The sequence below is a fragment of the Egretta garzetta genome, unplaced genomic scaffold (genome assembly GCF_000687185.1).
Source record: "Egretta garzetta isolate BGI_Z169 unplaced genomic scaffold, ASM68718v1 scaffold218, whole genome shotgun sequence".
Lineage (NCBI taxonomy): Eukaryota > Metazoa > Chordata > Aves > Pelecaniformes > Ardeidae > Egretta > Egretta garzetta.
The window spans coordinates 96251-112709 of record NW_009260618.1 but is presented as its reverse complement, the minus strand read 5'-3'; the positions used below and the strand labels follow the sequence as shown (position 1 = coordinate 112709).

General features: G+C 54.6%; 1 protein-coding gene across 1 annotated transcript in view; it reads right to left on the bottom strand.

Moving 5' to 3' along the window:
* EFR3B (EFR3 homolog B) overlaps positions 1-16459 on the bottom strand; it is a 55952-nt gene that overhangs the window by 2926 nt on the left and 36567 nt on the right. Inside the window, exons 6-18 of the mRNA XM_035900725.1 lie at positions 12538-12659; positions 10269-10418; positions 8893-9027; positions 8454-8532; positions 6937-7072; positions 6264-6425; positions 5516-5627; positions 3148-3199; positions 2750-2922; positions 2034-2109; positions 1010-1171; positions 560-691; positions 380-447 (exon numbers count right to left, since the gene is read on the bottom strand). Coding sequence (XP_035756618.1) covers positions 380-447; positions 560-691; positions 1010-1171; positions 2034-2109; positions 2750-2922; positions 3148-3199; positions 5516-5627; positions 6264-6425; positions 6937-7072; positions 8454-8532; positions 8893-9027; positions 10269-10418; positions 12538-12659 — 1559 coding nt within the window. The remainder of the gene's footprint in view (positions 1-379; positions 448-559; positions 692-1009; positions 1172-2033; positions 2110-2749; positions 2923-3147; positions 3200-5515; positions 5628-6263; positions 6426-6936; positions 7073-8453; positions 8533-8892; positions 9028-10268; positions 10419-12537; positions 12660-16459) is intronic.

Below are 16459 nucleotides of genomic sequence, written 5' to 3'. Positions count from 1 at the left end.
AATGGGACAGCCCAGCCAGCCTTGCCCTGGGGACACCCAGCATGCAGCAGGCACCCTCGAGCCAGTGGCACAGCAGAGCAGTGGCATGACATACCAGATCTACGCCCATCCTGCTGTCAGACAAGGGGAGGGCTCAGCCTGCAGAGCTGATCCCAACATTTGGCTGGCTGTGAGCAGCCACCCCCTTCCCTGGCCACACAGGCTCCTCCTCAGATTCCAACCAGGCTGAAAACCACTTGATGTCCTTCCCACTGTGCCATCTTCAGATGGGAAAGGAGACAAGCACAGGCAAGCGAAGGGCTGATAAACCCATTATTGTGCACAATGCCAATCTGTCGGGAGCAGGCAGCAGGGAAGAAAGTATTTTCCAGGCTCTTACCTGGGTCTCTCCACAAACACATCTTCAGGGAGCAGATAGGGAGCTTCCTTCTGCCGCATCTGGATAACCTGCAGGAGACAAGCAAGGAGCCAAGCTCAAACCCCATGGGTGGCCAGGGGAGCCGACGCCAGAGCTGCTGCAGACAAGGCTTCAGCTCCCTCCCCAGACCCCCCCTCGCACCTCATGGATGTGCTGGCAGAAGGTGGGCACGGTGGTGAGCTGGCTGATGAGGTTCAGGTAAGCTGCACTGAGGGCGAAGAGTGCGCAGCGGTTGTAGGCTGTCAAGTTATCCTCATTGATCTGGGCAATTTCCTGCAGCAGAGACACAGCCCCATGAGACAAGGATGAACAAGGCCCCAAGGTGGTCCCCATCTACCTTGTGGCATCACCTGCCCTTCAAACATCTCAGCTTTTGGAGCCTGGGTTTGCATTTCAGAGGCTAGCAAGGCAACTGAGGTCTCTCCCCAGCATCTTGGCCTGATCCCACTATGGTGGGAGAAGCTGAGAGCGGGTGAGGCACTCGCATCCCACTTCCTCAGAGACCCCAACTCCAAAACAACCCCGCTCCCAGTGGCTCCTTCCCATCCCAGCTCAGCCCACCACACCCATCTCACTGCACCCCCTGCCTACCTGCACCGCCAGCACCAGGCGGATGAGGTCCACCACCACCTCCTCGTTAGCCAGCTCGATGCTGATGAGCATCAGCATGCTGTAGAGAGCCTCATAGTGAGCTTGCACGTTGCTCTCCTCCTTGCATATCAGGTAGATGTGCCGGTAGAGCTGCTGGCCATGCTGCGGGGACACAGAAGGATGTGGTCACCTCCTGAGCAACCCCTGCGAGCAACACTGCCATCAACACAGAGAAAGAAAAGTAGCAGGGCCCAGCAAAGGGGCCTCCATCCATGCAGGAGGGAGCAGAGCTCCTCCAGTCACCAAGCTAAGAAAGCCCCAGGGGAGAGGGAACTGTGACTATCAGGCGGTGTTTCACCATTCGATGCTGGATCCTGATGGGGAAGAGGCACCGGGAGGTCCAAGAGCAGAGCCCAGGGCAGGCAAACAGCACCGAGCCCAGGGAAAGGATGCCTCTGCTGCAGAAGCACCATAGTAATCACGGCTCAGACCACAACAGAGAAATAAAGCCCTGAGACACGTTGCTTGACAGCGAGGCACGGGACAGAGCAGGGCACACACCAGCGCAAGGCAAACACAACTCTGCCGTGGTTTTCAGCCGAGGGGCTGCATTGCTGCTCCCTGGTGTGCGCAAGGTAATAAACTGATCCTCTCTTGGCCTCAAGTTAGCTCCAGAGGGGTTTGCACCACCCCTGAAAATGTTTTAAGGGGGGAGGGAATAAAAATAAATGAATAAATAAATAAAATAATCAGGCAATTTCGAAAGCCACTTGATAAATAGCTCTTGGGATACCAGCACATCCTGGGGTACTCATTCCTTGGGGCAAATAGCAGATTTAAGAGTCCGGAAAGGCCCACGCATGAAGCAGTGATGGAGATTGAATCCCACAGGCTTTTCCCAGGGACACCCTGGGTTTAGAGGCATCATTGGAATCCCCCATGGCTCAGCGTAACTTAGGGAAACAGAAAGACAGTCCTTACACCTGTCTGCATGAGGACAGCTTCACCCAGACCCTGCCATTACCTTCTTCATGAAGACAGTATCTTGACGCGAGCATTTGTCCACTTTCAGCTTCAGGACCGAGATGTCACTGATGGTGCTGCAAGGAAAGGCCAAGGGGAAGGGAAAACTCAGACACTGCTGGGAGGAGGCAAGATTCCCGCCTGCCTGCAGAGCTGCTGGCCAGGAACAAGCCGTCTGGGAGGAACCCAGGGCATGGTGGCTTTTAAAACCCATCTGAACAATTCAGATATTCAAGAGTACTGAGTTAGGGCAGTGGCATTCAGGAACACAAAGGCAAGTTGACAAAGAAGCATGCAAGCAGAACCAGGGCAAAACCCACAGAGATGTTTCCATCTGGGATTACAGTCACCTTCTTCCAAGGTAAGGCAGCACGGACAACGCCAAGTGCCCAGCAGGGCTATCCATGCAGATGCAACACAGCTGATGAACCCGCTCGAGGAGGTTATTGCTCCTGCACATCCTCCTGGGACCACTGCCTAACCACGGTTACTTTCAGCACCATGGTCCCATGTATGTCGGGGCACAGCCTCTCAAAGAGACACACCCCCCCCCCCCATGCAGCTGGCTCTTAGCAGACCACTGATCTCCAGCATTAAACCACCCCAGAACTGGTACCAGATTTATTAATAATCCTGCCAGCGCTCCCCACCCAGCAGACCTCCCTCCCAAGCCTGCTCTGCAGGTCTCAGCCCTTTTGGGGAGCCCCTGGGACATACCTGATGGTGGAGAACTTCTGCCGGTTCCCATGGCGATCGATGAAGCTGATGAGAATCTCCAGGACAAAGAGGCGGATCTCGGCATCCTCCATGAGGGCTGCAGAGAGCAGCCTGTCCAGGAAGGCGCTGGGAAGAGCCGTGAGCATGTTACTGCACTGGAAGCCCACAGAGACCTGCAAGCATCAAAGGAAAAGGGAGGCAACATGACAGTGTCACTTGAGGGGGGTTAAAACACACCAAGGAAGATGGGATGAGAGCAGAGAAGGCTAAGTACACCTTGAGCTCTTCCTAAACCACCCTGGGGTAAAGGGTGCCCAAGCTCAGCGCCCCCATGCCAGCAGCTGGGGACCCCACATGTCCCACTGGACACTGCTGTGGGGATAGCAACACGTTCATACCTGGAGGAGGGACTTCAGAAGCATTATCTGTGTCAGCCGATTCCGGTTCTCCCTGTCATGGAGAGAAGAAACAAATCATAGAATCATAGAATGTTTTGGTGGGAAGGGACCCCTAGAGCCCACCCAGCCCAACTCCCCTGAAGGAGCAAGGACACCTTGAACCACATCAGGTTGCTCACAGCCCCGGCCAAACTGGCCTGGAATGTTCCCAGGGAGGGGGCCTCCACCCCCTCTCGGGGCAACCCCTGACAGGGTTTCACCACCCTCACTGGAAAGAATTTCTTCCTTAGATCCAGTCTAAACCTCCCCTGCTTCAGTTTAAAGCCATCCCCCCTTGTCCTGTCCCAGCTGGCCCTGCTAAAAAGCTTGTCCCCCCCTTTCCTCTGGGCCCCCTTGAAGCCCTGACCGGCCGCACTCAGCTCTGCCCGCAGCCTTCTCTTCTCCAGGCTGAACACCCCCAACTCTCCCAGCCTGGCCTCAGAGCAGAGGGGCTCCAGCCCTCGGAGCATTTTAGTAGCCCTCCTCTGGACCTGCTCCAACAGTTCCATGTAAATAGTGAAATCCAAGTGAAAACAAAACAACCCCCCTTCCATACCCAAAGGATGGAAAAGCCTGAGAAAGGGCAGGACCCGTTTCCCAAGAGTCACCACCACAAACGGCCATGCTGCGTAAAGGTCTCCAGTAAATGAGCTCAAGATTTAACACCCATCAAAAAGGCTGCTAAAGGAATGATGAATATCAAAGTCTACATCCTGCCACGGGCACCAGAATCAAGGTGGCACTCGCAGTTCCAGGCAGGCGCAAGCTGAGCTCAGGACGATGAACCACCCTCTGGATGTGCCCATCCCACAGCGGCTCTCGAGGGATGCCAGGCACCAGCTCTGAACAGGCTCCTCACTTGTAAGCAGCTGAAAATTGGCAAGACGAAGCCCAAGCCCTTCTGTCCGTACCAGTACCCCTGCTCCTTGCTCCCGTCTTGCTTCTTGCAAAGCCACCAGGAACCATGCTTCCACTTCAGCAATATGGGGGGTTTTTTTATGCAAAAAGTAGGAAATCTTGAATTCTCTACTGTGTGAACTCAGTCTTTCCTAGCCCTGTACTGGAAGGGGACACAGGGAGCTCCCATAAGATTTCCAGGCTCTCCCATCACCCGTGACACGCTGCCTGTGCTGCCTACCTCTGCCCAGGGACTGAGCTACACCGCAAATGGCAGCGTCCCTGTAAACCAAACTGCAGGCTGCAGCTCCTCCGTAAACTCCTGGTTCACCTACACACCCAGAGCAAGCACCCTCCTTCACACAGCGTCAGATGAGATGTAAAAACTCTCCTGGAGGAGGCTCATGTGCTGATAAACAGCCTGACACAGCCACCTTAGAGCTGAGAAGCGGCTGCCATCCAGAGGCTATGAGCCTGATCCTGCTCCCACAGTAAGGAAATGTGCCCTGGCCAAATGGCACCCAGCATGTCTCCCACTGCATGAACTGGGATTGAACGCAGGCATCAGGAATTACCCCCACACGAGCGAGGAGCAGAGCGTGTCTCCCATCAGCCGGCAAAGTCTCTCTCCCATCAGAGACAAGTGGGAAGAGCCTGACCGTACTTTGAAGATAAATATAGCATGAAAATCTGTTTGCTTCTTACCTACATGTTTCAGTGCTGATACCCTCGCTCCAAATAGCTCTCACGGTCTGTTCCCACACTTCTTAAGCAATTATGTTGTTTGGGTGTTTTCCCTTCCTTCTCTTCCTCCACTGCCGGGTATAAATAATACCTCCCGCTCAGTGTTAATAAAAGCTCAGAGGGGCCACGCGCCAGCGGTGGGAGGCAGCGATGAGCAGCCAGTCCCACAAAGCCATCGGCGAGCTTGTCAAAAGCCACGGGCACACCCTCACTCACCAGCGGCCACCTCGCTGCCCTGAGACATCTGAAGTCACTCCTCTGAATATTATTTTTAGTTCCTGGCTAGTTTTGGATGACACCCCAGGACTGAGCTCCTGGCAGCTGAATCTCTCAGCAGGTACTTGAAGAAATGCAGAGTTCAACTGCAGCACCACTGCCTGTAAACACCTTTCCTCCTCGATGCTCCGGTGTTTCAAGGGGCCCTTGTCATCACATTTGCAGCAGAGAGCAAAGATTTTAAACAAGGATCTCACATTGCTCAGCTTCCCTCGCTCTTCAGTGGAAGCGCTCGATGTTCAGCCTTTCTGATAACGTGCCCACGTCCCACTCCGTCCCCAAAGGCCACCTCAAGGCACGAACAGTTTCAGGAGCTCCCCAGCACTTTCAGCCCCACGTTCAAAGCCTTACACCACTGCACATGGGACAGCAGCAGGGAGAGCAGGGCAGGAGGGAAAGCATTTGTTCTCACCCAGCTTTGCCAGCCTCGATGGACTGCTGCGAGGAGGGTAGCGGCACCTTGTTCATGATAAAGACCATCACCTCAGACTGCTGGTAGGTGGGCAGTGTGCTGGCAAAGGACCCTGCGGGGACAAGAGCAAGCTGGCAGCGTGCGAGGCGCAGCCCACCGCCCCCAGAAGCATCCAGTGCCATGGGCTCTGCCCGCCTGCCCTGCTCCAAGCCGGCTGCCAGACCCTCATAGCCAGGCTGGGACAGGATAATGCCCACCTGGATCCGGTACCCATAGGTGGTTTTACCTCCAAGGTTATTCAAGAGCCATCAAAGTGCCTCCCAGGTGGGGCAGCCCCAAGCACAGGCAGGGTGAGGCTAAAAGATGCCAACCCCTGCCTCCACCCCTTCCGTTTCTGGGGCTGGTGCATCCCCGTCCTCAGCGGCTGCAGCAGGCTGATGCCTGCCCTCTTCCCCTCCTCTCCTTCCCTTCCCTGGGGTCTCCTACCCAGGGAAAAACACGACTCTGCCTGCGCACAGCAGCTCTGCCGGGGATGGCTGGGGTTGCAATGCCACCTGCTGATAACCCGCTGCCACACTTGCAGCATGCTGCAACAGATAAATCTCATTTCCCATCACCGCTTTTAGGATGAGAGTGACTTTGTTTCACCCTGGATAATCCTGCACTTGCACAAGGCAGAAACCCACCGCGCAGGGGGTCGCCCACCAGCGCAGCCCGCACCCGCGTCAGGCACCATAGGATACCCCACCTATGGTTTTAATGACGGCCTCCTGGAACATCCTCTCCTCGTGCTCCTTGATGATCTTGGTGCTGACACCGGCGGCGCAGTCGTAGCTCCCCGTCAGGGCGTAGTCGATGCTGAGCCGCAGCTGCCTCAGCAGGGTGTTAAACACCTCCAGCACTGTGGGGCCTGGGGTGGCGAAAGGGGAGAGATGGTGGAGCATTGCCGGAGGAGAGCAGCAGTTTTCCCCAAGGAGATAGAGGCACAGTGTGGTTTATACCTCCCACCACCCCATGAACAGGTTGAGAAACAGCTTGGCCAGATACACAGTGACTTTTAACCCCCCACCAGCTCCCCCAGGCAAGGCAGGAGAGAAATGTCCTTCCAGAAGCACCGTCAGCTCAGCATATTCACAGCAAGCCCCTGAAAATGCCTTTGCCCCCTGCCACGAAGGCAGGCACTGCATTCAGCCCTCTAGGTTTAGGTCACTGCACACGGGTGCAGGTGTTGAGCTTGGGAGCACTGAAATGGCACAGAACAGATCCCCAGCATCCCTGGATGCTCCAGAATGGATCCCCCATCACCAGCTCACATTTGGACACACGCCAGAGCCCAGCCAAAACCTCCAGCACCTCCTCACCACTCCCACCACATTAAAAGGCTGAGGGGATGGATAGAGAGGATAAATTCATCCACTTACCAACAGATCCAGAGGCTGCGATCACTGCTGCCTCCGAGAGGACCTCCACAATGCCCGCACGCACGGTGGCCGCGCTTTTGCTGTTGGCATCCAGGTGCCCCAGGAGCTGCTGGATCACAAGATGGGAGTGCTGCGGCTGGAAAGAGAGCATGAATGTCAGCACAGGCGCTGCACGCATGAGGCAATGGCCAGTTTCTGTAACCCACGTGGCTACTGGGGACAAATCCTGCCCATGCACCCAGCTGCACCGAGTCCCTGCCTGGCTCTTTCCAAGACAACTCTGGATGCAAAATGAGTGGAGGCACCTGGAGGAAGCCCGTTTTACATGACTGAGCAAGAGCTTGGAGCAATTTGCATGGGAAAAATGATCTAAAGAGCTCTACAAATCTAAGGAAATTGTGACAATTAATCCTGGGGATTTCAGGAAGAAGGGATTTGATTTTTACCAGGGTTTCCCAAACACCTCTATACTTCAAAAGGGTCCTGCTGAGTTATTGTGACCTTATACCTCCAATATGCATTAACGGGATTTTATAAAATCTAGCAGTGCTGTAAAGGGTTTTAGGCAGTTTACAGGATTAAAAACAAGAAAGAAGAGCAGGGGGCTGCGATCTGCTTTTCCTTGTAAGAGTTCTCCAAGCAGAGCCATGGCTTGGCTGAGTCGGAAAGCGAAGCAAACCCCCAAGGGAGTGAATTGGGGCAGCAGGTCTGGGACAGTCTCAGCAGAGCAGGAGCAGGGTGGGAAGGCAGCACCATGCCCAACAGCATGCAGGGACCCATGCAAACAGAGTTTCATTGAGATCCACATGGGAAAAAAAAAAAGGATGGACCTTTTCCCATCACTTTGGGGTCTACCTAAACTGCATTTCCGTGGCTCCCTGTGAGAAGGGAAGAGCCTGGCAGGGTCTGTCTCTGAGCATCCCCATGTCTAAGGACGGGGATGCTGGGCTGCAGGTGCTGTCGTGATGCCTGGTTTGCATGGGGCACGTTTCACTCCCGACAGCCCCTCTCCTCTTCTGTAGGGATGAGGAGTTTGGGCTGATTTACCCAGCAGCGATCTGGAAAGAGGCAGCTTTCCATCGGAGCCCAACTGCTTCCTCTAGAGCATTTCACAGCACGCCGCCAGCCCGTCTGATTCAGCAGGGCTTTGCTTTCCCACTGAGAGGGAGGGAATCACTCCCGGGACTAAGATACAAGCTCCCATGAGCAGTATCCTAAAACATGCACGGCTGGCACACAGCCAGGCTAACTAACGCCTATCAGCCCTTTCCCCACGTACCCCCACAGGGCCCCCAGCCCACACTGCCATACACGCGGACCGTGCCCATCTCCAGCCCCTTTTGGGGCACACTTGGTGGCCGAGCTCATTGCGAGCACTCGGAGTCAGCACTGCCAGGATGCGGCAATGCAGCAGCAGCTCTGACTCAGCCCAGCCGTGAAGGCAGACACGGGCGCTCCCAAGCACGCACGTGCGTCCCCAACTGGTGCCACCAGCCAGAGTCCCACCAGCTCCCCACCTGGATCGAGTACATGATGATCCTGAAGCAGCAAGTGGCAAAGATCTTCGGCTCCCAGAGCGAGTGGTTATCCAGGTGGCTGGGGAAAAGATGGAAACGGAGGGGAAAGTAACTGTCGGTCCCCCAAACCCTGCAGGGGTGCAAAGCAGCACCAAGCAGCAGGGACAGGCAGAAGCAGCAGGGAGCAAACACTGCAGGTGAGGGCAAGGACACAAACTCCTCTCCGGGGTGACTTTTCTTAGTGACAGGTATCTATCCCGTGCCATCTTCCTCGTTTCATCCAAAAATAAGAGCTCAGCCTGAAATCCAGTCCCCATCTCCAGTACCATGCCAAGGGGAGCCAGAGGAGACCATGCCTTCGCCCCAGCTCTGGTCCACACTGGTGGTTTCCCCATGCCTCAGTTTCCCTAGTGCCAAAATTGAGGAATGCACGACTTACATCAGGACGGGTTTGATGGCGTTCTTGATGTTGCCGTACGCCGCTCGGCCCAGCAGCTCCCGCAGACACCTCTCTGCCAGCTCTGTAGGACTCTCCTTCTCCTTCTCGGTGGCTTGCAGCGGGGAGGGGGAGCGGCTGTGAAAGCAGAGGAGGGCGATGAGAGAGGCGCTGAGTGTGCGGCAGCAGTGGGGGAGAAGAGGCACAGAGCCCGGCCAGGGAGGGTTGGTGCAAAATGGTCGTGGCATCTGCCCGCACCCCGTGCTGCACAGGGCCGGGGGCTACCCCTTGCACAGCCCACAGCCACCCCGCAGCAGCCAAATGTCACCCTGCCAGGCAGACGGGGCAGCTCCATCCCAGCAGAGCCCGGTGATAAAAGCGCTGCTGGATTTGAGCCAGACCTGAGAGCAGCATGGGTGCATGGATGGCAGAGGAGGGGGATATGCCAGGACGGCCCCGCTCACAGTGCCAGGCTGTGCCAGACAGTGGGGACAGCCTCCGTGTCCCTGGGATGATCCCGGTGCTCAGTGTTGGAGGGGGAAGGATCTTATCAGTGAGGACGCAGGACATAACGTCCTCCCAAGGTGGACACAGCCTCCCGGGGGAGGAAGAGCAAAGCAGTCACAGCCCAGCACAAGTCACCCTGAGCATGATCCCAGAGGCGATCCATCCCCTTTTTCCACACTCAGGCTTGCTTGGCATCACACAACCACCACAAATGCTTTTTCCACCTTGATGCTTCAGTTTACAGGAAAAAAGAGAAAAGGCATCTGGCCAGAAGCCAACTTCCCAGGGCTGATACATCTCTCTTAACCTTCAAAAGGAGAATCCTGGGAGGAATTCATGCCTGCTTCTCTGCTCTGCACTTCTCAGCTAAGCAAATCCCCTTCAAACACGCAGCTGGTGGCAAGCACGCAGCCAGCGGGGGGTTACACCAGAAGAATGGAGGGACAGCGAGCAAAACAGTATTTCAGTTCTTGAGATTCCTCTTGCCTGGCTTTTAAAATAACTGCTTTGGTATCATTTAAGCAGGAATCCCTCACAGAGGTCAACCCACTGAACAGCAGCTCGGAGCCTTTGCAAGCAGCGTGCCTTAACTGCAGGGACATCGCAGAGAGCTCTGCTCCACGGGAGCCATGGTGCCCTGCAGTGGCCAAGACAGCAATAACCTTCACGGCCCCGGGTGACAAGCAGAGCTCCTGCCACCTGCAGCATCCTTTGGTGAGATACTCGAAGGGTTTCCCCTCTGACCACTCGCTGCATTTTTTTCCTACGAGCTGCGGGCACAAATCAGCCCTGCAAAACCTTGCCAAAAGCAGCCCCAGGGCCCTGAAGCTGCTGGCGGAGCAGGTGGGTCATGGCAGCAGCGGAGCATTCACCTTTCAGCCTCCTCCACATGCTGTAAGTTGAAAAGCAGTGAGGGCACAATTTTGTCCATGTGCTGTGGGTCCCAGATGTTGGCTTGGAGCTCATCATTCACCGTCTTCCTCACCACCCCTTGCAAGCCTTTAATGCCAGACATCCGGATCCTGGGAAACAAATTGACACCGAAATGCTACATATCTACATAGCATACATTATTTTACATTTATATACACATATATACAGGGGTGAAACTGCAGGAAGTTGGAGAGAGGATACCGATATCTGCGCTGCTGAAGGGGCTCATGCAGGCGATGCCCCAGCTCCCATCTCCAGGCCTGGTAAAACCCCAGGGCAGTCCTTCCGCCTCGCGTCCCCAAGAGACGTGGCTTCCCACAGCCTGACAGACGTGAGCAGGAAAGGCTCTGAACCAGCTAAAATCATCCTGGCAGCAGCAGCCGGCTCCCATCCACCGTCTTCCCTGAGAGGCCCCCAGGCAAGCAGCAGCCACCCATCTCCACGGCACACGCTACCTGAGATGGAGAGGTGGCACCAGCAAGCCTGGCCTCTCTGAAGGACTGGGGTTGGACCTGGGAGGTCTCTGCTTTCCAGCATGCAGGGTTTCCCCACTTCCCTCATTCCCAGCAGCTGCAGAGCCGTGCTGTGCCCATGGGGATGCTCGATGCTAGGGAAACCTAGGAGCTTTTTGACACCCGTGTCCTTTCTGGGACCAAAGATCCTAACTCTGCTCTAATCAACAATAAAGTCATCGGTAAAAACCTCCCTACACAGCAGGATCCCCAAGTCTGAAACCAGTCCCTCAACACCCATTGCTAACACCCGAGAAAGATAGCACACGCTTACCTGCCGAAATAAACGCATTAAAGAACCTGCTCCGAGGTCTCCCTAATACATTTTGCAGATCTAATCAAGGCAGTAATTTGACTGAGACACAATTCTGGAGGGAGAAGCAATGAGCAGGACCGAGGCCCCAGGAAAACAGCGCGCTCCTTTTTAATTACAGGAGCTGCCAAATTTCTCTCTTCCAGTCTCCAATGCAATTTAGCCAGCGTCACCAGTGCCCTGAACGTCAAGTGGAAATAATGAGCTTTCTGCATTATTTCCTTATTAAGGAAAAAAACCCCACCTGTGAGTCTGGAAGGCGAGCCTGGTCCTCAGAGACAAGCCTCCGCTAAGGAATGGTGAACCTCAGGGGTTTGCTCCTCTGCAAAGCTCTGATATGGCAGCTCCGGGAACAGCACCAACACGAGGTGCTGAAACACTGCCCAACATTTGGGCTCTACTTAAAGCTTGTCTCTGGCAGCAGTGGCCTCCTGCCCAGAGCTTCCTGGCGAGAACCACAGGTACTATGGCATCGGTGCCTCACACCGGGTCTTTTTAAATACACCACCGACAGGCCTGGCCGGGGCAGCAGTAAACAACATTAATCTGTCTGCTTTAGTTGTAATTAATCCCCCCGGGGTACATTTCCCATCACAGCAAAGCAAGTCAGTCCTTGATGCTGTCTAGAGAGAAGTAATCACCTTTAAACGTGGAAAATAACAGACCACTGGGCTGCAGGAGGCAGTTTTTGAGCAAACATTCATTCTGCTATGGGTGAGGGACCTCTTCTCATCGTCATCGTCCTTCCTTTTGGGGCCAGGATCACTTTCTTGCCTCCTGCTCTAAGCTCCAGCTGTCTGCAGGCTGTGGCCCTTGAGCGAAGGTGAGAAATGCTTAAAGACGTGCTGAGGCAGCCCTGATGGGCAGAGTACAGGCGTTACCTGCTCACATTTTGCCCAAAAAAAAGAAGTTGGAAGCCCGAGGGCACGTCTGTACCTTGTCCTGCCATTGGCCACGGTCAGAACGAGCCAGTGCCTGAGCACAGTTGGCCCTGCTCTAAGGACAGCAAATGCAAACTAATTTCTCTCTCTCTCACACGTGTAATACTGCATGCAATATCCCACACAGCAACAGAGGCTGGATATGTGCTGCGCTGTGTTTTCCAGGCTCCTGTTTCATCCTCCCATATAGACAGCAGGGTTTCAGGCTTGGAAAACAAGGGAGGGTAAAGAACAGCAGTTTGAACGTGCCCAGCTCTGGGGAAATCACCGTGCATCTCCATCGCAGCACAAAGCAATCAATCCGTGCACAGCCTGCATCCAACCTCTCCCCAAATGCAGGGGCTTCTCCAGGAAAGGCAGAAGCTGGAGGCACAGGGAAGCCCCCTCAGGAGGTGTTCGCAGAGCCAGCGGGGCCAGGGACCCCCCCACTTGCTGTACTCACTTTGTCCGGATGTCCAGGTCGTCGTGGCTGGAGTGGCACATCTCACTGAAGCGGGAAACAAAGAAGTCATAGCTGCGGTGATAAGATGGGGTGTCCTCCTCGATGTTGGCAAACTTCACAAACTGGGAGAGAAGAAAGAGGGGGTCAGCCCAGAGAGACAAAAAAAATATTCTTAGAATTCCTCTCCGAACCAGCAAACGCTTGCGGGCTTTGGCAGTTAGGGATCCCCAATATGCAGCACACACTAATAACAGGAGATATATTTGCCCCCAGCTTCTTTCCATTCTCCCAGACAGCACAAAACCTGGCCAACATTTCCCAAACGCTGCTGAAAGGGTGAAAACAGCCTTGGCAATGCCAGTGGAGGAACCAACTGCAAGCAGGTTCTTACCCACATCCCAGATCTCGCCCACAGCACTCAGCAGCATGAGGTCCCATCGCTCCCTTCCAGCTTGGCTGCGCCAACAGGCGTGGAGCTTGCCAGAAATGCCAGCTGACCAACAGATCTGGCTTTTAAGTTTTCAGGGAGAGAATTAAGGAGGAAGAAAGGATAAACATGTGTTCAAGCTTTCCTCTGAATTCCGAAACTTATTCACAAAGAGATGGGAACAAAGAGTCGGGCAGGAAGGGGGAACCTCAACTCATCCAATCATGCTGACAGGAGTAGCTTTAAAATAGGAAAAATAAATAAAACCTCGATAGCACAAGAGCTGCCACAAAATCCAAGGCATCAGCTCCTGGCTGGAACGTACAGAGTATTCAAGCCTGTATCCACCCAACAGCCCCTGGTGCTGGGAATGGATGAGGTTTATCCTTGGCCTGGGACAAGTATTGCGCCACCAAGCCCCTGTGCTTTATCCTCCCGCTCAGAGCAAAGGCATAAGCAGCTGCTTGCCAGGATTTTAGGCAGAGAAATCTGCTGGGCTGCTTTTGCATTCCCGTGCTGCACCCGCTTCAGCGCCCTGGAAAAGCTGAGGCTGTTTGCAAGGGTGTGCAATGAAGGGAGAGGACACTCCCTGTCCAAGCAACCCCCAAAACCACCCCAGTTGTTAACTCCAACACTGGAGACCAACGATACCCATGCTCTCAATCTCAGAAGCTGCTCACTAGAAACGCTCTCCTCCAGGCTCGGCAATCAGCCAAGAGACACAAAAGAGCCTTCGGGAAAGATCCCGGCCCCGACCCAAGAGCAGAGGCAGAGGATTCAGCTGCACACACCTACCACTCCTCCGAGCGAGACATCTCCAGCTACGGGCACCCGCTCACACCGTACGCAAGACGTGCTTCTATCAGACAGAGATGCTGCACCACGGCGTAGTGCCGATGCCGGAGCAGCCCCATCACGACAGCGTGGCACAAAGCTCTGCGGTCACACCAAGCAATCCCACATCACTCGGGCAAGCTGTCCTGGGCCAAGGCATCAGGACTGCTGGGTTCCTCTTCCAGCTGGGAGGACCTAACCCACCTCCAGGGGGTTACCTCTGCACCCGGCATTTCTTAGGGTGCTCAGCACCCTCTGGTGATGCCGTGCTGCATGGGAGCTCCTTCTTGACCCTAACCGCAGGCTTTTCTCACTTCTTGCTTTCTGCATTTGCTGGTGTCCAGCCCCATTGGGAGGGCAGGAGGCAAACAGCCCACCAGTGCCCCTCCACAGCTGGCAAAGCCAGCCCGCCTGTCCCAGCGCATCACACCGGCGCCGATTAGCACGTACCCGCTGCGCCGGGCTATTAATAATGTCGGCTGCAAAGGCTGGCTCTGCACAAGCCAAGGAGCCAGCTCAGCCCCACCAGGAACTGTTCCCAGAGTGCAGGGACCAGCTCCAACTGATAAACTCCTCTTACTCACCAGAAAAATGCAGGGCTGTTATATAAGAAACCTCTGTACCAGGCAGCACACAAAGTGGGCTTTTTTTTTTTTTTTTTTTAAAAACCAAAACACTCATGGCAACTCCACATGCAACCGGAGGCGAGGGCAGGATGCAGAGCGAGGAGTAGTAACGGGGCTCCCTGCGGCAGCTCCGGGAGAGCCGTCCCAAGCGTCCCATGGCCAAAAAGCGTCGTGAAATAAAGGAAGGAAGCAGCTTCTCTGCAGACAGAATCTGCAGGTATCGGCCCCACACCCACATGGAGGACAGCAGCTCGTTTCATGCCATCAAGCGACCGAACAGGACCACCTCATCAGCACTCCGTATTCTGAAGCTGCTGAGGCCCCAGGGATTGCCAGCCCCCTCATCCACGCCAGCAGCGCCCAGGGTTCAGCTCCCTGGCCCAAGGGCAGCTTCCCTGCCTTTGTCCTCGGGGGACAGACATCCCCACACAGTGCCACTATGCCCGGTGACACTGCATGTGGCACAGTGTTCACATCTGCCAACAGCTGGAGGCAGCTGCCCTCTCTCCATCTATTTTCAGGCTGCAGTTTCCGGCAGGGCCAGAACTTGTGAAAAGCAGCCAAGAACAGAGAAAAATCACCTTCAAAGCCTCCTTGTTCTGTCAACGGGACATTTTTAGAACTCTGCCACTTGCTCATAGACTACTGCATTTTTCCAAGACTTAGAATCCTAGAATCACAGATTTGTTTAGGTTGGGAAAGCCCTTTAAGCTCCCCAAGCCCAACCGTTCCCCTAACCCTGCCATCCCACCACTAAACCCTGGCCATAAGCTCCTCGTCTGCCCGGCTGTTAAATCCCCCCAGGGGTGGGGACTCGACTTCTTCCCTGTGCAGCCCCCTCCAGTGCCTGACAACCCTTGCAGTGAAGAAATTTTTCCTAATGTCCAATCTAAACCTCCCTTGGTACAACTTGAGGCCGTTTCCTACAAGTGTGCCATACCATGCAGCAATTAGAGGAAATGCCCAGCCTGGTCCCACTACCCAGAGGCAAAAAGCAGCACCGGAACACATGGAAACGACCCAGCAAGAGCTGGGCGAGCAGGAAAGGAGGCATCAAACCTTCAGGGAAAGCAACTTATTTTCCCTAATGGGCACCACATCCCAGCCCAAAAGCTGTTCTGCAGCTTCGTGCCGTATTTCCACTGAGAAAACAATTTAAAGCATTGAAATGCAACACGATTTCTGACGTGGTTCAAAGGGGTGAGGGGCTAGGCAGCTTGGGGCTCCCGTGCTTGAAGCCGACAAGCTGCAACTGAAACACGGCTGAGATGAGCAGGGAGCAAGCGCAAGGGAAATGCAAGGAGCGTGGCTGCCTCAGAGAAGGAAAACAACGGCTGGGAAGGGATAACGCTGCCACCTATAAATACATCAGACATAAATACATCAGAAGAGAAACATCAAGGCGGGGGAAGAGCTGTTTAAATGAAAGATCAATGTTGGTTTGACGAAAAATAAAATGGGAATGACATCGAGCTGGAAATTAGATGGTTCCTGCCCAAAGCGGGGAGGGTGCCCAGCAGCCTCCTAACGAGGATGAGAAACCAAAGGGGATTTAAGCTGCAGCTCCATATGTTCACCCCGAGGATTATAGGATGGGGTTATAGCGATCACAGGACGCTAGATTTTCGCTGCCGCCTCCAGCGCTGCGGCCATGGAGCCCGGCAGGCTGGTCCCCAGGATCAGCCCCTCCGCAGCGCGACACCTTGGCTCTGCGCGAGGAGGGAGACGTGTTTCAGGCGAGATTTCACGCCGCGGAGAATGACTCACTTGGAGCAGGTTTCTATAAACAACCTCCTCCCGCCTTTGCCATCAGCTCCGTTATTGTGAAGATTGCTTGAGACAGCACCCTCTAATTAAGCACGAGCCTGAGGCACATTCCTCATTAGCAGATATAGGAAGAAGTGTCTCATTATCATTACTCACTTTTCTATAAAAGCCCACAAGTTTTCTGTGCTATTTGCCCTCTGAATGCCGCCACGCTTGAGAAAGTAAAAAAAAAAAAAAAAAAGATTACAAAACCCCCCTTTTGTATTGG